The 14,470-nt window shown below is 36.9% G+C and overlaps 1 protein-coding gene across 3 annotated transcripts in view; it reads right to left on the bottom strand.

Moving 5' to 3' along the window:
• The window catches only part of LOC102685259 (zinc finger protein 804A), a 125,481-nt gene that overhangs the window by 39,045 nt on the left and 71,966 nt on the right, over positions 1–14,470 (bottom strand). Inside the window, exon 1 of one of the 3 annotated variants that reach the window (XM_015358227.2) lies at positions 2,987–3,100. The exons of the other annotated variants lie outside the window; for them this stretch is intronic. Coding sequence (XP_015213713.1) covers positions 2,987–2,995 — 9 coding nt within the window. The 5' untranslated portion in view covers positions 2,996–3,100. Of the gene's footprint in view, positions 1–2,986; positions 3,101–14,470 lie in introns of those variants that run through there. 3 annotated transcript variants of the gene reach the window in all.

Here is a 14,470-nt window from a genome sequence, read left to right as displayed (position 1 = left end):
TTAGGCCATCTGGTACAATTAATTCAGGGACCCTGGGACTGATTTAAGTCAGCAATTGTTCTGTTATTTTTTAGCTCCAAGCTGCATTTCAGCTTCAGCATGCCAGAGACTGAAGCTGTGGGTCATAGATGTCACACTGCTCAAGAAACTCTGTCCAGCAACACCAGAGGAAGAAGGGTCTTGATATTCATCTTATTCCCTTTATGACTTCAGAGCAGCCACTACATTGTAAACGTGATTACAGATATTGATTATCTGCACCAACTCGAAAGGGAAGAAGCCAATTATTAGGTTTAGCAATTTTCCTACTATTTCAAAGATCACCTCCAGCAGTTCACCTACAGACATATTCTGAATCCTACCCTTGACCTCTCCTGGAGAGACAAACATAGCTTTAACTATAGTATCAGTTATTTTTTATGCATCCCATTTTGTACCGTGCAAATGTGCATAATAACAATGTGCAAATGAATAGGATGCCTTTTCAAAGTATTGTTGCTAAACTGACAGGCATATCTCATATTTCATATGTATAATGTTTGCAGCACGTAATAAAAGCAGATCTGGATTTTAATTATGTTCTTCTTTCAAGTTCCTTACAGAAATATACAAAACTGTAAGTCACATAAATGTACTGGAGAATTGCAACGTCATGGACAGGACACCTCTTACTTGGAAAAATACTTCAGAACAGAAACACCAGTTTAATCTGCTGGTTTATAGGAAAATACATCAATCTGCTCAAAACAAAATAAGAGGATGAGAATGGTTTCAAATGAGAGGATGCCATTTGCCCTGTTTAACTGATTTGTGTTTTTTTTTCTGTAGATAAATGATCCAAGGATCTAATCCAGTCATTTCTTGGAGGATGCTGGGTAAAAACAACATGACAGGACAACTTGTGCCGTACTTCCACAACCCTTTGCATTCTGCTTCCTGTCTACAGTCTTAAATGTGACTGTTCAGATTTCACATGTTAATTCTGCAGGAGTCTTTAGGAATGATGTTCTTTTACCATGTCAGTAAAGACTGTTTCTGATCTCTGGAATTTCTCTGATCGCTCTTCTCTGAATTGATTCCAGAGGAGCAATATTTTTGTTATATCTTGGTAATTAAAAGTGTACACTGAATTCTTAATGAAATTGTATTAGTGCATTGTTCCATTTTAATATCACATCCCCTGACTTTTACTCTACCTATTATCTACTATATATGCTAACTATCTGTTTGCCTTTTTATTGCTTCCCCATATTGCCCCAAGAGATTAAATAGAAGATTTGTTACGCTGGCTTTCTACCACGAACTCTACTCTTCGAATACCCCCTAGATTAAAGTAACACTTGCAGCAACTCTGACATAGAATTGCCATCTAATTTTCTGTAATTGATCACTGTGCTGACTGCACTCCTGCTTTTTCACTGTCTTATCAATCTCTGTAACATTTGCTGAACTTGATATGACACACCTGGGGGGATCAGAGTATTTTGTGATTAGAAAATAATACACCACCAAAAAGTCACCTTTCTGAGGATATTGCATCTTATTGAAGAAAGGAATATTTTTTTCTTTACAAATGTACCTTTTATGTTATCAGCTCTACAACATAATGTATTCACTGTACAGTATTCTTCCTATTGTGCCTTCTTTTCAGATATTGCTTGCTTATAGAGTTCAAACTTTGTTTCATCTGTTCACGTTTCTGCATTGCTCTTTTGACACATCTTTATGGAGCAGAGCCAATTGTGAAACTGTATTTCCTTGTTCCCTTATTCTTTAGCTCGACTCATTGGTTTTGTTGTTTTGAGACACATCAACATGTTTATTATACTGTATGTCTTGCTTTGTAGAAAATCATAATGTAAAAACCTGCCTCATACTTCATATCGCTCCGAATAAATTAACTAATATTCATCAGGCATAAGTAAAATTTAAAAGTAAATGGAAAATGATGCTTTAACATTAAATGTGTTGTCCACTGCAGCTACTCTTGCTATGAAAATAGGAGACCTTATTATTATTATTATTATTATTATTATTATTATTATTATTATTAGTATTATTATTATTGATGATGATGATGATGACACATTAGCACAGTGATTGCACCTTAACCTTACAGGGTTACCAAGTTCTTTCTAGCAAAGGCAATTAATCGAATTACTCTACAAGAAGTTGTTTTTGAAACTGTAATCCAATCCAACCATGTATAATTTGAAAATTTAAAAGTAAAAACATAGAATGCTTCAAGCTTACCTAAAATAACATTCAGGAGAACAAGGTAATTTTAATGTGATTCCAAATAATTAATTTTAACAGTTTCCATTGACCTTAAGACTCAACGTATCACCAATACATGACTGCTTTCAGTAAAGCATTGACATCAACTGAGACTATTAAAGACTGAGACTAATCAGGTGAAATAGCAATGAAGTGTATTACTTCAGCACCACTGACAGCAATACGAAGAACTGTAATACTACTACAGTATAATTACTGGTGGAAAATTAGGCTTCAATTACAGTAGTTGCATGTCACACTTGTTTGCTGATATCTACCAATGATTAAACACAAACTCTGTATTCAAAGGGCTACATTTGAACAGGCAAAATGATGTTGAGTTTAATTTATAATAAGATTACTCTTAAAACTGAAGTCATTAAGTGCTTCAACCACTGTCAGAGCAATAAACATACTGTCCACACAAGACTTTTTTTTCCCTCAGTAAAAACAAATGACTGCAGAATAAACAATGAAATCAAAATACTACAGTATGCATACTACTATTTGTATTAACACTGAATATAGAGGCTATGATTTTGTTGATTCTCTGCTGAGCTCACATACTGTAGATTATTCTGCCTTAGTGGTGACAGTGTCCTCACCCTTTCGACCCCTTCAGACTTAAAACACAGACACAGCTCTAGCTGACGTCTTGCGGTGCTAAATTCTGAATAACTTGCATAATTTCTGAATAATATCACTCTACCTGTATCATCTGTTGGGAATATCCACAGGTCTGTAGCCTCTAACCAGGTCAGATCTGCCATGGGATGAAAGTAGAGACTGGAAACAGCCTGGCAGTGAACACTCAGCCCATGGTCTGTTGTATTTTTCAGCTGGATTAACTGCTAGCAGATTAGAGGGGCCGAGCTGTGCTTTGGGTTTCCAGCGCAGAGCGGAACAGAGTTGGGTGGAGGCGGGGGGGGGAATTCTGAGATCCGGCCTTAATATACGATGTAAAGGCAGGAAAGCTGATTGGCAAAGCAATCAACTTTGAATAAGGTATTTCAGAGAACATAAATATGACTCTATTGTATTTCCTATTCAATCTCTGTGGTATGTAGATAACCCATTAACACAATCAGAATACCAACATGAGGGCCATCAGGATGATAAAGCCGTTTTAATGAAATGCAGACAAAGATTAAAAAGAATTAAAAGTGACAAGTAAAATCCATTAAAGGACAGCCTTTAGCTACTGTAATCAAAGGATTATTACTTACCTTGTCGATTAACAGCTGTCACTGTCTATTTTATTTTGTGCTCTATGAAGAACATTAATATCAGGGACTAAGCAGAGTGTTTCCTTTGTATTAGTGGGGTCCTAGGTGACTCTAATTATTTTAGCATTTCATGATACTTCTTTTAAAGAGAGAATGCTTACAGGACTGCCTTCTGTGCATTTTTATTAGTGTCATAATAGCACTCCTAATTAACTGTAACAGTAACGAAATTATCCCTGCTACTGAATATACTTAGGGAGGTGGATAATTATTTGAGAATTAAATTACAAACTTAATTAATGAAATTAGGGATTTTTAATTCAAGGATGCAATCAAATGCATTGAATATCGATGAATTACCTCAAAGTGAAAGAGGGGCAAAGAGATTTTGTTGCTTTTTTGTTAGTGGGGATATTGTAAGTGTGAATGAGGAATTCATTAAAGAGATATACATAAAAAGTATTTACCTGTTTTTGCAAACATTATGACCCTACATTCATTTTTTCTCTGTGATATTTGAAACAGACTTATAAAAAGCACCAATTTTTTTTCAGTTCAAGTTATTTGGTAGAATGAGGCTGTTTTAGATGACATTGCGGTAAAAGCAAAAAACAGTTTCTGGGTGCGAAGACAAAACAATAGCTAAGGTAAATACAGAAAATTATTAAGACTGTTCATTCATGAAATTTAGAGTTTAACAAACCCGCACAGGCAGAACAGCTCTGCATGTACAGTGTCTTGCAAAAATATTCATGTCCTTGCACAGTTTACACTTTTTATTGCTTAAAACCAAGCTTGTAGTCATGACACTTTGAAGTAACAATTCATATTTTTTTTATATACACAACATACTCCGCACATTCAAAGCAAAAAAAAAATGTAGCAAATATTAAAGAAAAATTGAAATGTTGTGATTGCATAAGTATTCAAACTCTTTACTGTGGCACATCAAAAATAGTTAAGGTACACAAATGTACCTTAATGAGCCACACATTTAGCTGAGTGGCCTCTGACAACTTTCAGGAGAAGACTCAACAAAAGTAGACTAAGGAGCTTTCAAAGCAAGACAGGGATAACGCACAGAGCAGGTGAACAGCTTTGAGCACAGATCTGGAGAGCAATACAAAAAAGTTAAACCTCTGAATTTCCATGTGAGCGCAGTATACTCAGTCAATAAGAAATGGAAGGTGGATCATATTACCCAGACTGCCTAGATCAGACTTTCCCTCCAAACTGAGGAGCTGAGCATGGACAAACTTCTTAGGGATGCCACTATAAGGGAAAAAGCTACCCATAAGAGTTCAGTGGTCAGGTTTGGAGTCTGTGAATCATGGCCTGTGAGAAAAATAAAAAAAGTTTTATGGCAAAATTTGTTTTTTGGTCAGATGAGACAGAATTGGAACATTTTGGTCTAAATGTAAAATGAATAGTGCAAACTGGCTTTCAGCAGGAGAATGAACAAACCAAATACTGTATGTAGTTCATACTGTAGTTCTGAACATTCATGCAATTAGCATATTTCAGTTTCTTCTTTTTACATTTTGCTGACAATTACTATAACTTATCTTAACCTTAGAAGTCTTCAATTTGAACTTTCAGGTATTGGAAAAAAAAAGTCTTATAGGTGAAAAAAATGTGCATGAAACATTAAATAATTTCACTAAATCGAACACCATAGGAAGTGTCTGAATACTTTTGCAAGACACAGTATTCCCAATGTTTGATATAGAGAGGAATTCTAACATAAAACAAAAACCAACTTTAGAATGTAGAACACTCGATCTTTTAAAATAACTTTCAGAGTTCTTCAGGAACTACTTCATGAAATTGCAGTATTCTATAAAGGAATAGTACCAACAGAAGTCACACAATCATGAAGGTTTCAGGAACATACTGTATACTTTTTGTCCTTTCAGTCACTAGGTTGGTGCTTTTCATCCTTTCATAATATTCCTGAGGTATTTGGAGAGTCTGCCTGCAGCAAACCTTCAAAATAATCGTTCTATCACTACATAACACACATGCAGCATTCCCTCTGGAGGTGCACTGGAAATCAGACTATTTTCTCTGGGGTTGTTTCCTGCTAAAATAAATAAAGCGTTGCTGTTTATGTCAGATCAGTTTCCAACGGTCCCAAACCGCTACTGTCTTCTCTTTAATTGTGGTATTTTATCCCCATTGAAATGTGGCGTACTTGAAAAAAAAAACACTGCCACAGTTCAGGATAAAGTGGGAGCATACAGAAAATGTGCATACTTTTTCCAGTTTTAGATTCAGTATATTCTAACTTTGTTGTCAGCTGTACCCATCAGTACCTTGCTCTGCTCAGTTCCAATTGTAGTTCAAAGTTAAATGACCATGTTCTGATTCAAGACAGGAACAGTGCAGCAGCATAATGTCAGAAAGTAAATAAACCACAACGCAATCTGTGTTATGTTTAAAAGTGTTGGATGGTCAAATATTGGTAAGCAACTAGAAATCATATGGTGTTGCTTTGTACCCCTTTGTCAGCGTGAATTGGCTGCAAAGGAACAAGGATTAATTCCACACTGAAATTGCAGAAAGAAAAATCCTTTCTGTCATGAAGCCTACTTCAATTGTTCTACTTGTAGGGTATACAGTTTAACTGTGTGCAAAGTACTGTATAACATCTTCCAGATCCAGGCACCTTTAAACTTAAAGTGGTGAAACATCTGTCAGGAGTTTTGAGACAAAAGCGGCTTAAATTAAGCTAAATGAAACTACTGAAATAAAAAAGACAATAATATTTGTTACTTCTCAGTGTTAGTGTTAATATTTTAAAAACATGCCAATGTAAACAGAGGCTAATTAAAAATTAGGTTGTATAAAACAGGAAGCCTACTGTATATATATCGAAAATAGTAATTGGCATTTGTGCCAGTTTGCCAATTGACTTCACTTTGGTTTTGACCTAGGACATCTGAAGTCACTCACACGCAGCCTTCAGGAAGTTGTTTTTTTCATGTTGAAAACCCCGAACGGAAATGCCAGCGATCAGGTATCAGCCTCACAGGCGCCTGGCCAGTGACAGGAGTCAATGTTTCACAGCCGGCTAAGAATCAGCTAACTGACTCCATCCTCTCTGTGTGACACCACCACTGGGGAATCACATCCAATTTCCAAGCTGAATACAGGACATACATGTAATATAAGGATAAATGGCAAAAAAAACATCCTCAAAAAATCCCCCAATTCCCTTGTATTCTCTAGATCATCCATTTCCATTCGGTTTTAGAGAAATAATAATAATGTAAGACAATAGTAACTACATTATGGATATTTCAGTTACATTTGACATTTTAGTTTTAGAACGCACTTTTATAACATAAGCTTACAAATGAAAGGAAGCCAACCAGCCCATTTTGCTCATTTGGTTGCAAGCATATTATTTATCTAAGGATCTTGCAAAACCGTTCTTTGAAGGAATTCTGGGAATGGGCTCTACTAACACGATGGGGCTGTTTGTTCCTTCAAGAAATGGCTGATTGACAGTTGTACCACTACAGGCAGGGAGGCAATGGCTGATCACACTTTCCTATAAAGAATACACTGTCAGTCATTCTCTCTCTATTCACAACACAAGCCCTACAGCACCCACAGCACTTACTGACAGCACTACAAGGTCCCAAGTGTCCAGCAAGTCACAGGGGTCACTGCTGCCCAGCAAGTCTGTCAGATGTAAACCTGCCAACCCCAGGGTTGTGCCACTTGGGATACATGTTACTCTCATCTAATGGTACAGGCTAGACATGGGCTATTAATGATTGTTGTGTGTCTTTAGTGCTTGAGTTACTCTGGAATCTCAACAGTTGTACTGTAAGTTTAACAGTTGCTGCAATTTTTCATTGGGAAGATGTGAGAAATGCAATACTGTACATCTTATTAAAATAACTATAGATAATACTGATTTATCCATTTATCTTTTATTTTCTTCTTTCACTGAAAAAAGCCTGACATTTTGGTTTTGCTTTTCAAATAAACTCCACTTTTATATAAAGACCAACTAAAATAATAAATGTTGTAATTAAGTGGAAAAAAAGATATCTAGCCAGGTACTGCCACTTTCATCTCAAGAAACTGTTTCAGTGCCTTCCACAAAATTGAGCAGATTTTGCTCTGTAGCATGAAAGCTTTGTGTCACTCTGTTAATGTTTTAGCAAGATTTTTACTGTAATGAAATTTCAATAATCACATTACAGGTTTAAGTGATAAGCAAAAATAATGTTGCCTCATTTTCTTCAATTTATTCCCTTACAAGATGCCATTTATGTGAACCAAATGAGATTATGACAACATCAAGTAGTTACTACAAAAAATAACTAACCCAAAGCACATGGATCCTTCCTCTGGCATCTTACTACCTTTTGTAGTTTGTTTCTAGTTTTCTGGAAATCTTTTATGCAAAATGTAATTTTAAATGACAAATAATGTCTTACTCTTAATCTGATCAGTCTCTAGTACCTAAAACTCTTCATATTATACAATCGTTTGATTTCCTTCTTCAGAACCATTCAGGGTGGATAGTTCTCTATTTTGTAAAATAGTCATTTGTGTGCCAAACTGTAAAAACATCAGAGGACTTTACACATCACACAATTTGTTAACAATCATGTGACAAGTTTAAAAGCAAAATGTATTTTTTCCACATCCTTTGAGGGATGTGAAATAAATTTACTTCCTCGCTTCAATTTTTGCTTCAAGATCCATTTTCAGAAATGACAATCAGCTTCTCTACATTAGATCTGCTCTAAACAAACTGGAACTTACTGCACGCAATCAAGGCAATTAATAATGTTCAAAGCAAGTATAGTATAACCTGGTGATCACCCAATATATACAAGAACTCATTAAATGATAACTGAAGGGGAATAATTAAACCTCTAATATGAATCCAGTAAACTAGAAATTGATTGCATTTACATGTAAAGGCATTTCCTTGAAGATATATTTAGGGGGTGATGTCAGGTTAGGTGCAGCGCAAAACAAATTAAGCTGCAAAATCCAAACTGCCTAGGGTCAAGACAATTATCTTGCACAGTGCTGTGTGCTAGCTTAATAGCCATGATAATTGTTCAACTCATATACAGTAGTTTAGGAGCCACAAATATGATAATGCAAATCATGGGGCTATTTAGTGGCCACTTTTACATTCCTGAGGTGAGGTTGTAGATCTGACCAGTAGAACAGTGTGGAGATTATAACAAACCTATTTACAATGACACAGGAAAGCCAGTACGGTCATTAAGCCACATGAAAGCAGAAATGCAGTGCTCGTTTGCCCACAGTCCTTGTGGCAAAAGTAACACAGCAGGAAAGAGAACTCTTTGGAAATGCCACCACAAATTTGGCTCTCAAAGCTCTATACAGTCCCTTGTGCTGGAGAGGGTCAATGCATTCCAGTGTGACCAGGAGGACTGCAGCACAGGTCAGGAAAAAGCAGCAGGACCTTCACCAGAGAACCAAAGCAAACGTGACAATGCAGCCCGGGTCTGCGTCAGGAACTGGGGAAGGGCAACACCAACGGCACAGCTGGCACCACTGGAGAGGCAAGTGGAGCAAACAATATGCATCCCCAGCAGCTGCTGAAGAGTGTGCCTTGTGGTCTGACTTGTCCAAAGCGCCATGCTCAGTTTAATGTGGAGTTAACGGTATAAGGTTACAGACCACAGAAGCCATTTGGGCCATCTCACCGGTTTTGGCCGTTAGTAAATAATTGATCCCAGGATCTCTTTCAGTTGTTTCTTGAAGGAAGCCAAAGTATCAGCTTCAACAACATAGTCCAGTAACCTGTATCATACTGGTGTAATTCTTTAGGGCCTGCCTTTCTTTATTTTATCAGTGCATATCTAAGCAGTTTTCACTTCTGCACATAATAACTTTTAACTAATATCATTATATATGGCAAACACAAAATAATAACGAAGGTGACTGGTTGCCTCTATGTAGGCTATGTCTGTCTATATCTTGTCTTGTGGCAGATCAACAAGATGTAATTTGAACTAGTGCCAACAAAAGCAGTAACAACATATATCATATGTACAGTAAATTAGCAAACAGAGCTCTCTACAGATGTGCAAAGTGGTGAAAAAATACAAAAAAAGAATATCACGGGTGTTCCTAGCTGAACTTGTATTACATGAGTTTCCTCATCCACAAAGCCTGACGAGGCAGAAAGACTTTCATCCACTGTTCAACAAATATGTTACAGATCAAGAACTGACCTGGTCAAAGGTTTACAGTACTTCAATTTCATATTACCACATTTGTATCCAGCTAATGACTGTATTAATAATGCACTGTTCATGCCACTATAACTGTATAAGAGATATGTTTTAACCTTGAGTTGATATGCATCATTCTAGAGCGCTACACTCCAACACATTGTGAAACTATTTCAGCAAACTCTTGAGCTGTTTCTGGTAATTCTAGGAAGACTAGGATCATGAGAGAATTTAAAGACAATTTCCCAAATCAGTCTCTTGACCTTGCTTATTTTAGGTGCTTACCCCACCCACATCGGCGTGTGCCTTTGATTAGTTAGTCCTGCAATAGTTTGCACTTTCGAAATGAAGGTGTAAATTATGCGGACCTGCCCAAGCACAAGGCAAAATCTTAACATCTCATATTCATGTTGGTTTCTCTTGCTTTTCCTGACCCCTGTGTTCTTCCATTTCACACTTTTCAAAGTAATTTTCACAGTTTAATGATGATGGAGTGCCAGTCTGATGGTAGCACAGGAAGCCGCGTTAGCCCAATCTACAGTATGTCATCTGCCGCTCTTTTTTGTAATAACAGGAGGTCCTCATTATTGGAGATTTTACCACCATTGTGGCTGCAATACAGCAGTTGTGCAGTCACAATTCACATTGACCTTCCCTTGCATCATCCTTTTAATCTTCTATAAACTAATCCTGAATCTATGGAAACACTTTGCGTGTGGTAATATTAATGAAAGTGTGATTAAATCACTGAATATGTCTTCATATTTTGTACCATTCTATATTATATGACCTTCCTCCTGTCACAATCGGAATCCGCTCTGGCCCTTACGTATTTTAGTTGATCATGTGCACCTGCCCTCTGTTTGTCCCTCCTTATTTAAGCCGGGTGCTCTCGCTACTCCTGGCCCTGCATTGGAAGACGAACGCCCAGAGGCCCACCTACCATCAAGTCACCCTATGTCCGTGGCTTGAAGGCATAGGTATCTTATCAGCATCCTGACCCAGCTGAGTCTGGTCTCGGAGCGCCTGGCCTCGTGACTCCATTTTTAACTTCCTTGTTCCTGGATCCTTGTCCCCATTCTTTGTTTTTATTCTTGTCTTCATCTTGGATGGACCTCCTGGTTTTTGGATATTGGATTGTGCCCTCGTTATTGTGCCCATCTGAATTAGATGGGTTCAGAGTTATCTTTTTTCAGGTGTGAAAGCAGTTAATTTTTTTTGGTCCACACCATAGAATTACAGTTAAACTAAACTGTATTCTTTGTTTCCAGTTACTAACAGGAATGTGAATTGTTAAGTTACTGTTAGTGCTCCCACAGAAAAAATGTGTATTTGAGAGATAAAACATTTTAAAATTTGATCAAATTAAATAATCTTATTTTAGGTTATTAATTTTGTGTAACACCTTTCACTGTTAAACATAATTTAGAATGCTGAAGTATTTGTTGTTTTTTGTATTTGTTAGAGATAACAGCCTTACATTTTTAATTAGCTAGTTAATTAATTGAATTAATTAATGTAGTTTTAGCATTTGCTGACATTTGTGGAATTCAGAAAAGTGTTGGAAAACAAACATTCAATTACAGGATTTTCATTTTTAACTTAATTTCAAAAGTATTTGTCTTTTGGGAATGTTTGTCCAATTTGTAGAGTTACAATAATTTGTGAGATCATGATCCTATATTTCTTAATACTATAGTGATGGTAATGGAAGTATCTCTGAATAAGAAATACAATACAAAAAATGAATTTCAATAGCAGCATAATCATAACTGAAATCATCTAATGCAGTTGATCACACATCACATCTATAGGATAATAAATAGACTACTGACTTCTTATTCAGTATATTTCTTATGTCTCTCATTTGACATCTGTTGTAGATACTGTAGGTAAAATAGTTATAGAAATACAACCTAGTAATGTTTTGATTCAAAATCTGTTTATTGGCTTCTTAGCTCAAATGCTAAACAGGATGACAGTATTAATGACATTTTGACGTGATAACATTATATTTGGAGAAAAAAAAACATAGAATAAGGTAAAATACAATTGTGTGGCATAATCAAAATTCATTGTTTGTGTTTTCATTATTGTTGTTAATGTCCTTGATTAGTTCATCAGCAAAATCACACTAATTTATTTAATAGTTACCTCGTTTGGAATTTCTTGTAATAATAACATACCAATCTTAACTACTGTACATTCCAGAGATCGACCAATTTCCAAAAGACAATTTTTGACGCATTTCAATATGGAAAAAATGACAAAAAACTAAAACCTCATGTTTCCTAAGTAACAGCTCAAAATGCTGGTTTGACTGAGTTTCATTATTCTTGTCTATTTTGGAATGATAGTATGCTTTTAAATCTTAATTGGGTGTTAAATTGATCAGAAAAGCTTAGCTAGATCCATAATCTTGATTTCTATCTGAATAACATAGATCAAGATGTTAGACATTTTTGCTTTCTTGCTTCTGCTCAAGCCTTTTATCTTTAATTCTCCCGCGTGGAACAGTGGCTCAGAAGAACTGACTAAGAAAAGAGCAGAGAACAATGAAGCTAATGCATTCTTCTGGTCTGGCAGCTTGGCCTTCTGTGTCATGCAGAGACTAATTCAGATGTGTATGTGTATGTCTTACACATTTACACATCACAGGTGAGGAACTGTTGAGAGAAAACAGGGCAAATCCATTTTGTTCCGGGTGCTTATTTTAATATGGCAGGGTTCTAAATTTCCTTCATTTTAAATACAGTAAACCTTCTGTTAAACAGAATTCACTTAAACAGACTGCAGGTTTAATGTGAAAAATCTGCTAAAGGGGAATTTTTTCTGTAAAATCAGAAATGCATTTGGCCAGAATAATGGTAGGCGAAAAGCTTGCGTTGGGTGTTTGTGGAAGAGCGCGGCCAGGGGGTTTCCATATGAACCGTAACCTCGTCTTTCAATAACCTGTAACCGTCTCTTCCCAGATAATTAACCCTCATTAACCCTCTTCTTACTTACAGGCGTCCCAACTCGGAAAAAAATTAACAGGGCAAAAATTAACACTACATAGGTTTAAATTTCAGGAATATCAACGATGCCCTATAGGGGAAGGTCAGTTGTGCATGATGAATAATGTGTTCCAGTGAGAGTATGCTTTACTGAGTTTTATACAATATATTGTACTTATGACACATGAAATAAAGAGCTTGCAAATGAATGTTAAAAAAAGCACAGAACAATGTTGACTGTGTTGTCAAAAGATTTTGAATATACATCTCATTTTCAGGTAATCGTGTTTTTCTTCTGATTTAATGGACACCCTTATTATTCTGTTAAACCAAGGATTACAGTATTATGTTGAATATAAAAACATATGACTGCAAATATTAACAAAATGTTGACTGAGACACACTACCGCTAATACAGTAAATTGACATACCGTATGTTGTATATTGCAATGTTTTAGACTGTTTTGCAGTCGACATTTGATGGTTCTTGTACTCCAAACCCTGCTCTGGACTGAAATGCACACTCATTTCAATACCATATTTACAGCATTTCTCAGCTGCTTGAAAATTCACCTAAAGAAGACACATTATTGAACTCGATCAATTTCAAAGAGCTTTCTGAATGGTTTTGATTGTTTTACAGTCGTATGTTTTGGTCTAATATTTTCAAATCAGATGACTAGAGAGCTTCAGAGACAGATTGCAGGATTACTCTGTTGAAACCCCAGTTAAGGTTAGAGTTAGCATTCCCACACTACGTAGACATTATTTATGCCCAGTGCTGGATTTTGGGGGCCAAGGAAACTTTAGGACCAGTGAAAATTTGCTCCTATTTTTTTCAGAGACTTTTGTCAGACTATGGTGTACAGTATATTGCAGCGATCACCGATTGTATTCCAAAACTGAGTCAGATCAAAATTTGTAAGAAAACGTGTTCTACTAAGTAACATTTTGCCATTTATCTTGCAACTAGATGAATAACTGGAGTCCATATTTAATGCCAGAGTATGCCAAACCCTACACTGGCCTACTCTGATGACTGGAGGGCTTCAGAGACAGAATGTAGGGTTGCTCTGTTGAAACCCCAGCTAGGGTTAGGGTTAGCATTCCCACACTACTTATGATGATGTAACTGCTCACAGAGCCTGAGATCTGGACTTTATCATATTTAACGACCCCATGTCCTGTTTCCTCTTGTCATTCATGTTCCCTGTGTGTGTGTGTGTGTGTGTGATGTCATGGGCACTGGGGACTGAAGCATGCTGTTAATAATAAAAAAACAAAATAATAAAAAGATTTTACTATTTTATTATTTTAAAGGTGGCTTCTTTACAGAATGACAACTGTTGGGCTTCACCCAGTAGGGTGAGAGAGATTGTGCAGAAGAACCACTGGTGGGCTAAAGAGGGTCTCCTCCGAATGCAAATCCCCGTCTTGCCAGACCTCTTTGGAAGACTAATAAGGAAGGACTTCCTGCCTGCCTTTGAGGAGTGCTTGGGAGAACAAGGGGGAGCTCAGAGTCAAAGGCCTCACCGCTAGCGTGACCGTCGCGGTTCCGCGTGGTCTCGTGCCCTCCGCTGCTGCACCCTGCCGGTTCGTCCCGCAGCACCTGGGGCCCGAACCCGGGTCTCCGGCATAACGCAACAGGGAACCAGCCACATGAGCTAAAGGAGACCTCCCCCGGCCAAGGTGGCTAAGGTCCCTGCTACAGTACATGCAAGAAGGGGTG

The sequence above is a fragment of the Lepisosteus oculatus genome, chromosome 10 (assembly GCF_040954835.1).
Source record: "Lepisosteus oculatus isolate fLepOcu1 chromosome 10, fLepOcu1.hap2, whole genome shotgun sequence".
NCBI classification, from domain to species: Eukaryota; Metazoa; Chordata; class Actinopteri; order Semionotiformes; family Lepisosteidae; genus Lepisosteus; species Lepisosteus oculatus.
This window is presented reverse-complemented; position numbering and strand designations above follow the sequence as displayed.